Source organism: Pyrgilauda ruficollis, unplaced genomic scaffold (assembly GCF_017590135.1).
Source record: "Pyrgilauda ruficollis isolate IOZ18807 unplaced genomic scaffold, ASM1759013v1 scaffold62, whole genome shotgun sequence".
Classification (NCBI taxonomy): Eukaryota; Metazoa; Chordata; class Aves; order Passeriformes; family Passeridae; genus Pyrgilauda; species Pyrgilauda ruficollis.
Genome location: NW_024527933.1, coordinates 6,802 through 22,362, shown reverse-complemented (window position 1 = coordinate 22,362; position 15,561 = coordinate 6,802). Strand labels below are relative to the sequence as shown.

The 15,561-nt window shown below is 53.0% G+C and overlaps 2 protein-coding genes across 5 annotated transcripts in view; one reads left to right on the top strand and one right to left on the bottom strand.

Moving 5' to 3' along the window:
- RALGDS (ral guanine nucleotide dissociation stimulator) overlaps positions 1–6,964 on the top strand; it is a 58,156-nt gene extending 51,192 nt beyond the window's left edge. For 2 of the 4 annotated variants that reach the window (XM_041483914.1, XM_041483911.1), the window contains exons 5-19: positions 153–346; positions 715–836; positions 969–1,184; positions 1,303–1,406; positions 1,733–1,817; positions 2,465–2,542; positions 2,638–2,724; positions 3,030–3,062; positions 3,219–3,340; positions 3,491–3,586; positions 3,733–3,934; positions 4,141–4,500; positions 4,622–4,736; positions 4,916–5,439; positions 5,530–6,964. In XM_041483914.1, coding sequence (XP_041339848.1) covers positions 153–346; positions 715–836; positions 969–1,184; positions 1,303–1,406; positions 1,733–1,817; positions 2,465–2,542; positions 2,638–2,724; positions 3,030–3,062; positions 3,219–3,340; positions 3,491–3,586; positions 3,733–3,934; positions 4,141–4,500; positions 4,622–4,736; positions 4,916–5,091 — 1,990 coding nt within the window. In that variant the 3' untranslated portion in view covers positions 5,092–5,439; positions 5,530–6,964. The remainder of the gene's footprint in view (positions 1–152; positions 347–714; positions 837–968; positions 1,185–1,302; positions 1,407–1,732; positions 1,818–2,464; positions 2,543–2,637; positions 2,725–3,029; positions 3,063–3,218; positions 3,341–3,490; positions 3,587–3,732; positions 3,935–4,140; positions 4,501–4,621; positions 4,737–4,915; positions 5,440–5,529) is intronic. The other 2 variants (XM_041483913.1, XM_041483912.1) reach the window with 2 other exon arrangements.
- Positions 6,965–7,583: 619 nt separating this feature from the next.
- GTF3C5 (general transcription factor IIIC subunit 5) lies at positions 7,584–14,716 on the bottom strand. The gene is made up of 11 exons (XM_041483915.1): positions 14,540–14,716; positions 13,941–14,163; positions 13,508–13,706; positions 12,547–12,742; positions 12,101–12,205; positions 11,368–11,482; positions 10,622–10,702; positions 10,024–10,121; positions 9,296–9,378; positions 8,856–8,998; positions 7,584–8,252 (listed from the first exon to the last, which is right to left on the bottom strand). Exons 1-11 carry the CDS (start codon positions 14,687–14,689, stop codon positions 8,095–8,097), a joined length of 1,551 nt encoding a protein of 516 aa, XP_041339849.1. The 5' UTR covers positions 14,690–14,716; the 3' UTR covers positions 7,584–8,094.
- Between the last annotated feature and the right edge of the window lie 845 nt (positions 14,717–15,561).

The window sequence follows — 15,561 nt, the reverse complement described above, 5'->3', positions numbered from 1 at the left end:
GTGCTGTGGTGGCTCTGCTGGCAGCTCTTTGGGAGGGATGGCTGCTCTTTTTGGATGGGATCATCCCAGCGCTGCTCCTGGGATCGTGGCGGTGCACAGAGGTTTCTCCTGGCACCTGATTCCCTTTGCCTGTGTTTTCCCCCTTCCTGCAGCACCATCTCCTCCATCCTGGGGGCCTGGCTGGACCAGTACTCGGAGGATTTCCGCAAGCCCCCTGACTTTGCCTGCCTCAAGCAGCTCATCTCCTACGTGCGCCACAACATCCCCGGCTCCGACCTGGAGCGCCGGGCCCGCATCCTGCTGGCCCAGTTCCAGCAGCAAGAGCAGAGCGAGGCCGAGGCAGAAGGTGGGGTCCTCCCCTGGCTTCTAGGGCTCATTTGGGGCTGCAGGTGGAGGGAATGCTGCTTCTTGGCATCGAGGGTCTCCAGAACTTGAGCCACGTGGCTGAACACCTGTGAACTCTGTTTACATGGAGGTTCACTGGGAAGACAATCCAACTGCAGCAGGAGTGGGATTTCTAAGTGGATTAGCTAATCTGCTTTTAATCCTCTGTAGACACTTGCACCTGGGTTTAAAATTATTATCCTTTTATCTGAGCCTTGCTGCTGGAGGTGTGAAGCCAGATGGGATGAATAGCCTGGGAGGTGGGGTGTGGGTGTCTCAGGGGGCTGGTGTGGGCACTGCAGTGCCCAGACTCACCCTTGTCTCCTGCAGCTGTGGACCACAGCAGCTGCACCTTCCAGCTGGTGGAAGAGAACGGGGTCAGCGATGGGAAGCCAGATTTCCTCTCCTTCTCCCCAGAGATGGTGGCAGAACAGTTCACACTGATGGATGCTGTGAGTAGTCACCCACCAGCTGGGTCAGTGGTGCTCTGGGCACGGGCCTGGCTCTTCCCATCCCTTTTCCTTCTTGCCTGTTCTCTCCCCAGAGAACACCAAGAAGCCCTTCTCCATCCCTTTATCTTCCAGGAGCTGTTCAAGAAAGTGGTGCCTTACCACTGCCTGGGCTGTATCTGGTCCCAGAGGGACAAGAAGGGCAAAGAGCACCTGGCCCCCACTATCCGTGCCACCGTCTCCCAGTTCAACAGTGTGGCCAACTGTGTCATTGCCACTTGTCTCGGGGACAGGTCCCTGAAGCCACAGCAGAGGGCCAAGGTGGTGGAGCGGTGGATCGAAGTGGCTCGGGTAGGACAGCTCCCTTCCCACCTCCACCCAAGGGATGAGCTTTTGCCCCTGCTGGAATACCAGCAGATCCTCCAGCTTTTTTTAACCCAGATCCTGTTATCTCCTTGTCTGCCCTCAGGAGTGCCGCATCCTGAAGAACTTCTCCTCCCTCCGAGCCATCCTCTCGGCCCTGCAGTGCAACGCCGTGCACCGGCTGAAGAAGACCTGGGATGAGGTCCTGAGGTAAGGAGCTCCTGTAGGGCTGCTTCCAAGGGGAAGAATATGCTGTGGCACTTGATTGTGTCAATGGGATCACCTCAGCTCCAGCATTGCCTTCTGGAGTGTGCCCAAAACCCAGGGACCAGTGTAAGGTGTCAGGGACATAAGGAAGGTGAGGAAATAAAAGCACCTCACCCTTCTGTGTGAAACACCTTGGAATAGCTCCCAAACAGCAAGGCCCAGCTGGAGCTGAGCATAACTGAGGTCATTGGGGTGAGCAGAAGAGAGCTCAAGGAGGGAATCTCACTGTGGCAGCATTGCTGACTTTTCCCCTTGTTCCCTCTGTGCAGGGAGAGCTTCCGCACGTTCCACGAGCTCTCAGAGATCTTCTCCGACGAGAACAACCACTCGCTGAGCCGGGAGCTTCTCATCAAGGTAGGGGGAAGGAGAACCCGCATTGCCCTGCTCCTGGCAGGCAGCTCAGGTTTCCATGGCATTCCAGCCCTGGCAGAGCTGCTGGAGTTGCAGGCATGGGTGCAGGCAGGGTGTGCTGAGTCTGGGGAGCAGGCAGAGGTTTCAGACCAAGGCTGGAACTTCTGTTTCTCCACCCAAAACTTACTACTTGGAGCTGGCAAATCAATTCAGGGAACAGATAAGCACTGGGATGGGATCCAGGACACCAGGTGACAGCTTGTCCCCAGAGGCAGCTGCATGTTAACAGTCCAGTGCAAAGTCCTCTTGATTCCAGGTGGGGTGGTAGAGTTGGTGAAAGGCTGCAGCAACAATGTCCTTATTCCATGTGGAACTTCTCCACAGATCCCAGCCTAGCTCTGGTTTAGGGACTGAGAGGAAACAAAATGCAAAAGGGAACAAAACTTCCCATTAGGGAGGCATTTATACAGAAATGAGAGCAGCAGTTCCTATCCACTAAGGCTCTCCTCTCTGTGAGCCATGAAAAAGTTTTCATTCCCTCCTCTTTCCTACAATGAAGGTTATATAAATGAAAATGGGTGTGAATTTTAGCTAATAAGTATTAGTGCCATTTCCCACCTGTGCTGATCCCACCTCTCCCCACCATCCAGGAGGGCACGTCCAAATTTGCCACCTTGGAGATCAACCCAAAGAGGGCTCAGAAGCGGCAGCAGCAGCAGCGAGAGATGGTGAGCCTGGCAGGGCTGTCCCTGTGCCCCTTCCCCAGCAGCTGCCTGGGCTGGTCCCAGCTCTGCTGACCCCACTGTCCTTTCTGTCCCCACAGGGTGTGATGCAGGGCACCATTCCCTACCTTGGCACCTTCCTCACGGACCTGGTGATGCTGGACACGGCCATGAAGGATTTCCTGGATGTATGTACCTCCTCGCTGTCCTCCCTTTCCTCCCAGAGCGTGGGCTGATAAAAGGAAGGCTGGTCCCCCCTGTGTCCTGTATCCCACACTACATCCTGTATCCCACTCTGCACATCCTGTATCCCACACTGTACATCCTGTATCCCATATCCAACTCTGCCCATCCACCTCTGTCCCAAGGAAATGGGCTAGTTTTGCTCAGCAGGGTTACTCACACTGCAGTGGCAGCAAGGCAGAGATAGACAGGGGAGGGAGCAATACTCTTCTGCCTGCTCCATGCTGACCTTCCTCTCTTTCTTTTCCAGGGTGGGCTGATCAACTTTGAGAAGAGAAGGAAGGTGAGAGCTTTGCCCTGGCAGCTGCACAGCGGGGCTGACCTGGTGCAATCCCAGGCTGTGCCAGCCACTTTGTGCTCGATCCCTCTCCTTTTTTTCCTTTGTGTTCTTCAGTTTTGGGGGAGGGGATTCTGGTCTCATGGCTTCCATTTGCTGCAGGAGTTCGAAGTCATCGCTCAGATCAAGCTGCTCCAGTCAGCCTGCAACAACTACAGCTTCACACAGGAGGACCAGTTTGTGGAGTGGTTCCACAGCCTGGAGCGGCTCAGCGAGGCCGAGAGGTGAGTGAGAGGGGTCTGGGCCGTGCTGGTGCCTCGGGAGGTCCCACCACTCATTTCCTCTGACAGCAGCTCCTGCTCCCCTCTCTGCTCTGCCTCCCTCACACTTGGTGGCAGCACAGGGAGCTCAAACCCTCCTCTCTCCCCTCCCAGCTATGGGCTGTCGTGTGAGATTGAGCCACTGTCAGAGTCAGCCAGCAACACGTTGAAGGCCAAGAAAAACACGGGCATCATCAAGAGATGGAGCGAGTGAGTCCCCGGCGGGAGGTGGGGGCCAGCATGGGGTGTCTGTGGCTGGACATTGCAGGGGACCAGGCAGGCATGGCCACTGTCCTGCCAGCCAAATGCACCCTCACCCTGCTCCCTTCTCACCTGCCCCACCTCTCTCCTGGCAGCCGGCAGCCACCAAGCACGGAGCCCTGTGCCAGCGGCAGCTCCCACTCGAAATCCTTCGACCAGCTCAAGTGTGGGCAGTACCTGTGCAGTGGGGACGCCACTGACTCAGTGAGTGTCACCTCCGCTGGCTCCAGCAGCTCTGACGTGGAGGAGATCAACATCAGCTTCATCCCCGAGTCCCCCGACTGCCAGGAGAAGAAGGTACGTGGCAGCTCACAGGGTCCAGGGGTCCTAGAGCCACTGTGGCCATCGTGTGGGGACTGTCCCACCTCTGCCCCGGCGCTGGGGCGAGCAGGCGGGGGGCCCGGGGGCTGCTCGGGAGGCCCCTGCCCTTGGCTGCTCTGGCAGCATGGCAAGGCTCTCGTGCCTCCAGTGGCTGTAGTTGTGTCGGTCCCCCGTTGTCACAGGTCAGTGAGATCCCTCTGGCCTCCCTCCCCCAGCGCTGGTACGCCCCGTCTGTGGCCGATGGAGAAGCTAAACCCACTGTGTCCTCCGCATCCCCTCTCCTCCCTGCCCTCCAGTTCTGGGAATCCACCTCCCTCTCTTCCCTGGACACGTCAGGCATCGGCTCAGGCTCCAGCAGTGCCTCCTCCTCCTCCGTCTCCTCCACGCCGGTGACGGCCTCCCGCACACACAAGCGCTCGGTCTCCGGCATCTCCAGCTACTCCTCACTCTCGCTGCCCCTCTACAACCAGCAGGTCGACGACTGTTGCATCATCCGGGTCAGCCTGGCTGTGGACAACGGCAACATGTACAAGAGCATCCTGGTTAGTAACCTCCCCAGGGAGGGGTGGGTGGCTTGTCACGCTTGGATATGGGCATGGCACGTTTTGGGAGGAGGGGGAGGCTTTAGCAGGGTTCTGAGCTCACAGCACTCTGTGCTCACAGGTGACAAGCCAGGACAAGACCCCCGTGGTTATTCGCAAGGCCATGGCCAAACACAACCTGGATGGGGACCGGCCTGAAGACTATGAGCTTGTCCAGATCATCTCGGAGGAGAGAGGTGTGTGTGTGCTGGGGTGTGGGGGCTTTCCTGGGGCCATGCAGCCCTGCAGCCTGGGCAGCACTGGGATGAGGTGACAGCAAAAGGCGTCCCAGCACCTGGGGACACACCTTAGCCCCACTCCGGCCCCTTTCCAAGGAAAGGGCACCTTACTGACCCTCATCCTTTTTCACTTGCAGAGCTGAAGATCCCCGACAACGCCAACGTCTTCTACGCCATGAACTCTGCTGCCAACTATGACTTTGTGCTCAAGAAGCGGGGCTTCTCCAAGGGGGTGAAGATCAAGCATGGCTCCAGCTCCACCCTGCCCAGGATGAAGCAGAAAGGCCTGAAGATCGCCAAGGGCATCTTCTAGCCTCAGCCCCACTGCCACCCATCACCGACGGGGCCTTGGGGGCAGCTGCTCCGGGCTTGGCTGTGGCCACTCCTCGTGCCACCCTGCAGGGCAGAGGAGTGACCCTCACCCACGGGCGACGGCCGTGCACCTCCCTTCCGCACCCAGAGCTGAGAGTTGGGCAACTGGCGTCGGCCTCTGCCTCTCTCTGCACAAGCCCCCATTCCAATCAGGTCTTTTTTTCTACACAGGAAGGCAGCAGTGGGGGGGATTTGTCTATTTTTTGTTTTGTTTTGTTTTTTTAACCTTGTCTGGTGCGACACTCGGCCAGCCCGGCCAGCCCAGAGCTGGAGCCCGCCTCTGCCGTAGGTGCCTTGTGTCTGAGCGAGCCGAGGAGCAGTGACTTGCAGAGGGGCTGTGTGACAGAGCAGAGCAGGAGCCACCATCACCCTGCCGTAGGTGCCTTGTGTCTGAGCGAGCCGAGGAGCAGTGACTTGCAGAGGGCTGTGTGACAGAGCAGGAGCCACCATCACCTTGGAAGGGGCTGCCAAGCCTCCTTCCCAGCTTTCCCAGTGTTACCTCCACGTCTGTCCTCCCTGGGATCACTGGCGTTGCCACCACCGCACAGCTCTGCCTGTCCTTTCCTTGGGAGAAGCCACGGATGCCCTGGGCTGGGAGGTGAGCTGGAAGGATGCAGCCCTGCACCAGTGCTGAGCCCCGTGGAGGAGCCTGTGGCTGTGCTATGATGGAGTGGGTGCCTCGTGCTCTCCCCAGCTGGAAGCCTGCGTGGTCTCGCTCCTCTCCCGATCCAGCACATCCTCCAGCTGGACTGGGCCAGTTCAAACTTGCACCAAAGATCAAATGCCAGTGTCTCTTCTGCCAAGGGGGAGCTTCGGGCCGTGCCCCCAGCGCTGCCAGCCTGAGGAGGAGGAGAGCAAAGTTCTGTGTGAAACTGTGTAAATAGAGACTTTGGGTCTGTGTGGGCACGTGAGGGGCCGGAGAGCTCAGGGTGCTCCAGGTGCCCCAGCTGCCACTGCCTGACCCGCAGAAAGTGCCACTCACCTTGGGCTTTAACCGGACATTTTCAAACACTGACCATGGGAGAAGCAGCAATGAGACTTTTTTTTTGTATAAAACAAAAAAGTTTACTGATTTTTTTTTTTTTCAGTATTTATTGGTTGTAAATAGAAGAGGCAAACTTGTACATTTTACTAATCCAGCCTCCCCCTGCCCTGCAGCCCAGTCCCTGTCCTGTGACCCCTGGTATTTAAGGCTGCTGGGAGGGATGCTGGCTCATGGGGTGCAGACCCTGCCAGCCCTTCCTCCCAAATTCTCTACCACTAATTGCTCGAGCAGGGGCAGAGATGCTTCTTTTAATCATTGTAGGAAACACTAACCAAAGGGGGCCTTTTGTTGCTCCTGCCTCCATCTCTGTTTTTTAAGCGCGTCATTCCAGCAGATCTTTTCCGTTTCCCATCCGCCAGCGTTCCCAGGTGGTTGTGGTGCCTTCCCCTGCTCCAGGACAGGAACCACCCTCCAGGGGCTGGGGCTGGTGAGGAAGAGGCTGCTTGGGTGTGAGTGTGGCTGGCACGGAGCTCCTCCAGCCCTGTGGCCCCTCGGGCAGCGCTGCCCGTGATGCACATGATGGGAGCTCCTGGCTCCTTGACGCAGGGGCAGCCTCCTGCCTCCCCCCTTCCCTGGGCACCAGCACCCCTGGGAAGGTGTTCCCTCTGCTCCGTGCCTGCCCACCCTGGGACTGTCCCCTCCCCTCCCACTGGGGGGACTGGCTGTACCGTTATGTATTTTGTACCACTTCAATGAAGGAGCACACTGCCCGGTGTGACTTGTACACAGCAATGTAATTAGTCTTTGCAATAAAATACTGATGCTCAAACGTCTCTGCCCCAAGGCAGGGCTTGTCTTGTCTTCCCCAAAATGCCAGCACCTTCCTGGAGAAAGAGGGATGGGCCTGACTGTGAGGGAGTTCATACTTTATGTTTACTCTGGTGGGTTGAACTTTGTTTTGAAAAATAGGCTTTTTGGTTGAGGGACCAGGGCTCAATTTTGAAATTAACATCATTCCTTTTGACCTGTGAATTGAAACTGTTGCATTTTGCAATTACACTTTGTTTGGTTTATCACTTTTGTTACAAGTGACAGCTTTAAAAGCAACTGTAACAGCCCACAGGGCCTCCTCAGTGGAGGAGAAGAGGTGGTCTTAACTCCTTTTAAAAAAGAAAGCTTGGCTTTCAGGTGCGCTCAGAACACACAGGGGAATGCAAAAGATCTGAAAAATGCCAGTAGCTCTTTAATTTTTGAGGCTTTCTTTTGGTGGGACCAGTGCAGCTGGCAGTGGCCAACTTCTGTGCACCTGAAGCTCTCCCCCTCTGCCAGCTGCTTTCAGTCCTTGTCACCTGCTAGCTGGGGAAGTCAAAACTGACCTGAGAAGTGTATCAGGTAATGAAGACAACAAACACTACATCCCAGGAAGGGAATTATTCACTGCCAGAAAGTGTATTTTCCTGGTGGCTTTATTTCCAAGATGATCAGCAAGGCTCAGTGCTGAAGGCATAGCTCAGTATTTTCATTCCCTCTGGACAAGCAGAAGGGCAGAACCTGCTTAGGGACTTCAGCAGCACTGGACTGCTTCTTCTCCCAGCACCTCCTCAGGCACCTTTTCTATTTTCCACATGGCCACCAGCCTGGAGAGAGTGCACTCCCACACATGGAGAGATTTGGGAATAGAGCTTCTCCCATGTTCTGGTGTGTTGCCATCTGGTTTGGATTCTGGGCTCACTCTTGGGAGTTTGTTGAGCTTGCTGGAGGGTTTCTCAGCCAGCAATTCTGAAAATGCAGGCAGTGGCTCCCAAACTTCCAGAATGCTGCCCACCAGCAGTCAGTGCAGAGAGAACATCATCAGCTTATACAAGCTCTGCTTTCCCAGATCCTGATGCTGAACCCTTGGCTCTCAAGGAGCAAGAGCAGAGATAGTTCTGTCCACAGCAGCCACACTGCTCACTGAGTTCACACATAGTCCAGAATTTCTGTCTCCATTTCATTTTCACTCCCATCAGAAGGCTTGAAGTCCTCTTCCTCCTCCTCTTCATCATCCTCATCCTCTCCAGACTCATATGCCAGCTGTTCTTTGCCATCTTCGTTGCTTGTTGTATTTGAGAAAAGAGCTTAAATTGGGAAGAAAGAAAGACACTGTGATGCCTCTCTCAGTGCAACCTGGGGGCATTTGCAATTGAGTTACAGAACATGTGAGAGGAAGGCAGCAGCCTCAGGAGCACAGCTAATACTGCACATCTTAACAGAATCTGATCAAGCCCAGAGCAATCTATCTCCACAGTCCAGGAAGGAGAGCAGAACAGCAGAAGAGCTGCAGTGCTGTGCCTCCTCTCCTGCCTCATTCTGACCCAATTCACTGGGATGTTATTGTTTTGGCCCAGCATCATGAAGAAATAATTTCCTCACTTCTTGGTCGAGCAATAATATCAATAAAAAATAAAATGCCACCAACAGATATATCAGTCAGAATTAAAATCTTGATTATCACTTGCAAAAGGTATTTAAAAGCTGAAGGGCTGTTGATACTGGGAAGAGTAAATAAAAAACCTTAACTCCCAGCCATCCCTAATACCAACCCACATTCCCACTGCCGGCCAGCAGCCTCAGCTCCTACACTGGAATGAGCTACATCCCAAAGAACACACAGAGGATGCAGGAACACTTCTGAAGCCTCAGTGCCAACTACAACATCCTCATGTTCAAAGCATCCTTACCAGGTCTGGTGGATCTGATGATCTGCTTTATCATCAGGGACATGCTATCCCTGAGGTCATCACTTGTCTTGGCAAGGCACCACCCATCCCGCTCCGTGCACTCTGACTCCGTGCCGTCATTCCGATGGATGATCTTCTGCAGGCTAAAGAGCAGCAAAAGGGAAGGAAACATTAATCTTCTGCACTCAGGAGTGAGTTTCAAATGAGACACATTGGTTTACTTCCACTTCCCTTCACTGAGCTGGAATAGCACAGTTGGTTATCCAGGTAATTGTCAGATGGGAAAGGAAGTTCACGTGTGAAAAAACTTTTCTGTTTTTATTGAGCAACTGAACACCTCTGATGTTCCTGCTCAGGGGAAGAGGGGTGAATGGACAGGGTGTAAACAACAGGCTTTGAAATCTGTCTCTAAGTAAGACTCAGCTGTCAGAGTGCAGTACCTTTCCACATTTAAGTCACAGAGCTGGTAGAACATCTGGCGGTAAGGGGGCAAGGCTCCTTCTCGGAAAATGTAGACGGATTCCTGAGAGGAGGAAAGAAGGAAAGGATTCATGTGCATTTTATGCTGTAATGAAAGTACTCCCAATGGGCTGATTCAAGAACATGGTACTGCCAAGAGAAACAAGTTTTAAGGCATACATCTGTATGTGGCAGAAGATAAAGCTGAATGAGGACTGCCCCAAAGTGTCCTTGCAGCCACAGTGACACCAGCACTGCTGTGCAGAGCACTCTTCACCTCTCCAGCCTGAAGCTCTGTCTGCAGCCTGTCACTGCCTAGCAGTGCATCATGGGCTTCATTCTAGCAAAAAAAGGAATAGTAAGACTCATTTATTTATTTATTCCACCCTGTTGGATTTTGCAGCATGACCTGATAAAGACATGGTGATTTTTTTGCACTTCGCTGCCCATGAAGTTCCAATTTTATCAATTGAAACAAAATACTCCTCACATCTATGATGAGGGTGGAAAGCACCAATCCCACCTTGCAGCATATAACAAAATACACTCAGGTGGTGTTTTCCATAGTGCCATATCCAACTGGGAGCTTCCCAGGCAAACCTGAGCACATCAACTCACTCACAGCTCATCCCTTGATGACTGATAAGCCAGGAATCATCCCTATTTCACCAAGATATTTCAAGATTTTGGTATACAAAGTAATGCTTACCTTCAGCTTATACCTGCTGGAGGGGGGCTTTTTTGCCCCAGAGGTACCAGCTGAACCCAGCCCCTGTTTCAGGTCGTGGACACTGACTGTGTGACTTCCTGAAAGGAAAACAAAGAGTCTTAATAAGGGACATCCTTCATATTGGACTGTCACTTCTCTCTGTTGATTCAACAAAACCAGACCAACCAGCAACAGAGCATGTGCTCATTTTTCAGAGATGTTACTGGACAGTCCCAGGAAAAGTGCTGACTTGGGCAGCTTTTTCCAGAGCCCATTTGTTCACAATTTTAACATTGTCTACTCTCCTTTGACATAGAAAAGAGAACTCCCCCATTCTCTGCATCTCTGATGCAGAATTCTGATGTGAATTCTGAATTGCCAGTGTGGCTTGCAGAACTCCCTCCTGCCTGCTAACAGACATTATGGCTCAGCCAGACTCCCACAATACCACCCAGCAGATTTTTCTCTGGCTTAACGGCCAGAAAACAAGCTCTAGTTTTGGCTCAGCTAGAACACAGGAAGACCCCTCACCACCTGTGACTAGGATGGGGCAAACAGAGAAGCAGAAGAGCAGGGCAGCCCTCCTGGCCCAGCATACCTTGTTTCTTGACAGTGATGGGCAGGCTGTAGTTGTACGTGCTGCGTTTTGCTTTCACAGGCATGTCAGTAGCAGCATAACCTAGAGGTGAAAACCAAAATCCAGTCATGAACTGAGGGCAAGCACTCTGCAGAATATCCCCAGCTCAGGAACACAAGGACTGGACTGGTGTGGGAAGGGCAGGCTGGTCTTTGGGACATGCTGGTTTTCGCAGGCTGGGGAGAAGAGATAACAAAGCCCTTTAACTTGGAAATGTGATCTGATGTCAGTAAGTGGATGCCAGCTCTGTCATATACTTATTAGATGGCATCAGAAACTCCTTTTCCTCAACTTGTCCTTTGCAAAATCAAAACAGGGAACCCCATATCCAAGGTCAGAGACCAGCATCCTGCAGGAAATGCTGAGGTCCTTGAGGAAAAGCTGCTATGTGAGCACCAGAATTCCTGCTTGGTGCCTCCCCTGAGTGAGGAGGAGGATGCTCTGCTACACCCACTTGGGCTTGGAACACATGGAGGAGGAAAGGCAGAGCTTAAAATGTGCCAAATGAGGAAAGAGCTATTGCATACTATGAAAGAAAGTATGACAGGAGTTTTAAAAAGAACTACAGTAAGCAAGGAGCTCAAAAGGTGACATGTTCATTAGAGCAGATATATGGCAAAAGAGTTTGAAAAACACATAAAAAGAAAAATACTACCAGGATTAACCAGAAAGCAGAGAGAGCAGCTCTGTGGGTTGGGCCCTTTTACCATATTTCATTCCACAGCGAATTCGGAAGTCCAGCACTTGATAAATCTTTGCTTCAGGGTGTTTTCTGGGGTCATACCCAAACCTAACCCATAAGCTTCTCCAAGGACCTGTTAACTGCACAAACACATGAGGGAAGATGGTTACAAAAAAGCACCACAATGTTTCAACTTCCTTCAGTAGCAAGGTCCTTGGAAAGTTCTAATATTTTCCCTCACTGCCCAAAGATATTTGTTTTACCAGCTCTTTGCTCACTTGCCATGCCAATATTTATACACCAAAATACATTTATACACTTGGCAATCAAAGCATCAAAGCACAAATATTTGTGTGCTTTTACAAACCAATCTGCAAGGTGACAGCCAAGTGCTTGTGTGGAAAAAACTATGCTACCACTGCCAGGTGGACAGTCACTTGGAGTGCCTGCCTGACCTGCAGAGGTGATTAAAACCTATGGAGCAAACAGTCACTGAATCCTCCTTGGCTTCAACTTTGGTTCTAAAGCATTTCCTTCCCCCTGTCTCAGGTACTTAGCAGTCACTTGGAGTGCCTGCCTGACTTGCAGAGGTGGTTAGAACCCATGGAGCAAACAGTCACTGAATCCTCCTTGGCTTCAACTTTGGTTCTAAAGCATTTCCTTCCCCCTTCCCAGGTACTTAGTGGCAGGACCTCAGAAGTGGTAAAGGACCAGGAAGAGCCAGGTGATGCTCCCTTGCTCCCAGATGTACCACTCACCATGTAATAGGCCAAATAGGGCAGCAGCACCTTCAGCTTGTCTGGATGGACACTGATATTGGCTTTGACTGCATTGCGAGACCACACGGGACGCACTTCAAAGAGCTGCAATGACACACAGACAAGCACACAGCGGTGGGAAGGGGCTCCCAAAGGCACAGCAGCTTTCCAAGTGGACTCAGGTCCATATCAGGCCCTTTGGCCCTCAATAGGAGCTATTGGGATGGTGAGAACTCGTGGCACAAAAAGGGGCTTAAATGTTAATGTGAGTCAAGCCACAGATTCAAAGCTTGACTTGCAGAACTGAAATGATCACAGCAGTGTCACCAGCATCTACTCACACCTGTATCAGGCACTTACAATCACCAAGAATTTCTGGGAAAAATGTACTTTTTCCTCCCCAGCTTGCTGCAGGACAATGCTCAGACCAGCAGTAAGGCACACACCTTTCTCAGTTCTTCCTCCACCTTTTTATCCACAGGGTTGGTGCACACTTTCTTCCAGTTCTGTACAGCAGCATCCAGGGGTTTAGTTGGGACTTCTTCATCATCAAAGTTGACAAAGATGGCATTGTGTGGGCGCCTGGCCCTGCTGAGGCCAATCAGGTTCTCACCAGACACCTGGGGATTGTTGTATCCCTCCCTAAGGAACAGGGAAACACAAAAGGGACTCAGCTGGGTGAGCAATGGGTTGGTTTAACTTTGGCTCAACCTCCCTTGATAACACACTGGTACCATAAAAGACTCTCATGGAACCACTGAAGAAAGAAAGTTTAAATTTAAATTAATCCCAATACTTCTAAACTACATCCATTTGCACACTGACAGAGGAGCTCTGCCCTCACTGGCAGAAAACCCTCCAGCACTCAGGAATGTGTGAAACTGTATGAAATGTGTTGGAAAGGATTCACCCTCTGCATTTGCTCTCTTGGAGCTGCTGCAGCTACTCACTGGGACAGGGGCAAAGCAAGAGGGAACTGCAGCTACTCACTCAATCTGGAAATTTCATTTAAAAAGTGCCGGTGAAGGCCAACAGTGAGAAAATGAAAGATGTTTCTTGTGGGAGATCTCCCAGATTGTTCTTCTGGCAAAGCCAGCTGGGGCCAGGAGAGCACAGGAGCACATGGCATCGATCCCTGGAAACCCTGCCCTTGGCCCTGCTCCTCTGGAAGCAGGCAGGAGCTGTGTCCTGCATCCCATAATGTGTGAGGTGAGCTGGGAGAGGCATCATCTCCACCTCATGCCCAGCTCCCCATACCTGGAAAATCCTCAAGTGGAATTTTGCTGAGGTTGCCACTGCCAGGCAGCTGCTGGTGGTTTTTTTGCCTCTGTTGTGCCAAATCAGCAAAAGGCAGCAAATTAAAAGGGTGAAACACATGAAAGATGTATCATGAGAAAAGGCACTGACCTGTGCTGTATATCTGGGCGATAAAAATAGTCCACAGGAGTGTCCAGACGTGAGAAAATGGGTGGTGGGATGTAAAGAGGTAAATCTCTATTGAAAAACTCCTCCTTCTCTGGTTTGAGCATCAGGACTTTGTCATACATGGAGGTTTGTTTGCCATCAGGGCCAGAGTGCATTGCCAGGTACTGGAAGTCAGACATTCCTGTAAGAAACAAAAGTTAAAACATGGTGAAGTTTGCTGTGAATCCAACAATACTTCTCACACTCAACTTTCAGGAGCAGGAGTCTGACAAGGTTATGCAAAGGTTTCTCCAGCAAGGAGGCTGCAACAACACTTGATTTCCCTTCCAGTCCTCAACTGCTTAGGGGGAAACACTTCCCTTTCCCATCAAACACACTCACCTCTAAGCCACCTGCACACAATCCCAAAGGTTACCTTGAAACTTGTAAACAGTGGTGACAATCCCAAGAATCTCCATCTCAAACTGGACTTCTGGCTGGCTTTGTTCCTCGGGGTCCAACTGCTGCCTCCTCCTGGTCCTCCTCCTGACCCTGAGCAGCATGGTGGAGGTGGGGAAGCGGTTGGCACACACGGGGTGGCAGTAGGGGTCCTTGGGGCGGAAATACAGCTCCAGCCTTTTGGCAGGGTCGGCGTAGATCTGTCAGCAAGGTGGGCACAGCCCCTGTCAGCATGCCACCCACGCAGCCTGTGCCCCTGTGCCAGCCCCACCCGCTGCTGTGGGCACTGCCTGTTCCCCTCACACAGCCCCAGGGGGATCATTCCTGCCCCACATCACAGGGGTGTGCAGCCACTCACAGCCTGGCTGGCAGGAAAAATAAATTAAAAATATAATAGTCTGGATATGAGGAAGAAATTCTTCCCTGTGAGGGTGGGGAGGCTCTGGCACAGGCTGCTCCATCCCTGGAAGGATAGGTTGGACCAAGCTGGTCTAGAGAAAGGTGCCCCTGCCCACAGCAAGAGGGTGGAATTGAATGAACTTATGGTCCCGCCCCACGCCCCCCGGCCTCCCTCACCCGCGACACCCCCTGCTCTCCTCCCAGCGTCCTCAGCATGGCCCCGACATCCCGGACGAGCCCCGGGTACTCCACGCACACCAAGCGCGGGGCGCGGGGCAGCTCCAGCACGGCCGAGCCCCGCGGGCCCCGCTGCCGCGCCGCCGCCATCGCTGCCGCGCCGCTCCCTGCCCGCGCCGCCCCGCGGGCCGCGGCACGAAGGTTCCGCCGCACGAAAGTTCCGAGGGCGGCCCGGCCGGGCGAGGCCTGTGGGGAGGGCGAGGCCTGGGGGCGACCTGAGCTCGTCCTGTTCTGCTTGGGGCTCCTCAGCCCAGCTTGTGACCACAAACATATACAGAATCACCTCCCGCGTGGGTTGTTTCGTCCCTGTCCTGCCTGGATAATGAGGGAAACAATCCTGAGCTGAGCAAATGTTTGCGTGCAGCCGAACATTTCTCTGATCACGCAAGGAATGCGGTGTTAATTCTCATTGAAACAAGCTTTTGCTTCCTAAGAACTTCAGCCTTCATCTCGGCAATGTTTAACGCCACAAAAGGTGGTAGATGAAGGATATGAAGGTGAGGGTGAGAATATAATTTGCCGCAAGGACATCTTGGCCAGGACTGACTGTCACAGGCAGGGCAACGCGCGCTGCCCTCAGGATGTTCCATCCTGCCTGACCTTGACATCAGCGAGAAAACTCTGTCACAGCCAACACAGAGAAACACAAAACAGAGAAACAGAGCCACTCAGCTACCAACAAGCCTTTAATGATCTCTAAAAGATGTTTTTTTTCCCTGCTCCTCTGGAAGCAGGCAGGAGGATGGTTCTACTGCAGGGGCTCCCTGACCCTGGCTCTCCCCAGGGGTGGGCTCCCCATCCTCTGACCTCTCTGCATGGAGAACCTCAACACACACACCAGGGTCCCATCCCCTGTGACACCCTGTGCTCTCCTCCCAGCATCCACAGCCCTGATGTCCCACACCAGCCCTGGGTTCTCCACACCAGCCAGGCCTGGGGGGCAGTTCCAGCACAGCTGGGCC

Excerpts from the sequence above, each read along its gene's own strand:
- GTF3C5 (XM_041483915.1), bottom strand. The coding sequence starts at position 14,689 with ATGGCGGCGGCGCGGCAGCGGGGCCCGCGGGGCTCGGCCGTGCTGGAG. Across the intron at positions 14,164-14,539 it reads GAGAGCAGGGGGTGTCGCGG|ATCTACGCCGACCCTGCCAA; the intron begins GTGAGGGAGGCC and ends CCTTGCTGACAG. Across the intron at positions 12,206-12,546 it reads TGGAGGAAGAACTGAGAAAG|CTCTTTGAAGTGCGTCCCGT; the intron begins GTGTGTGCCTTA and ends GTGTCATTGCAG.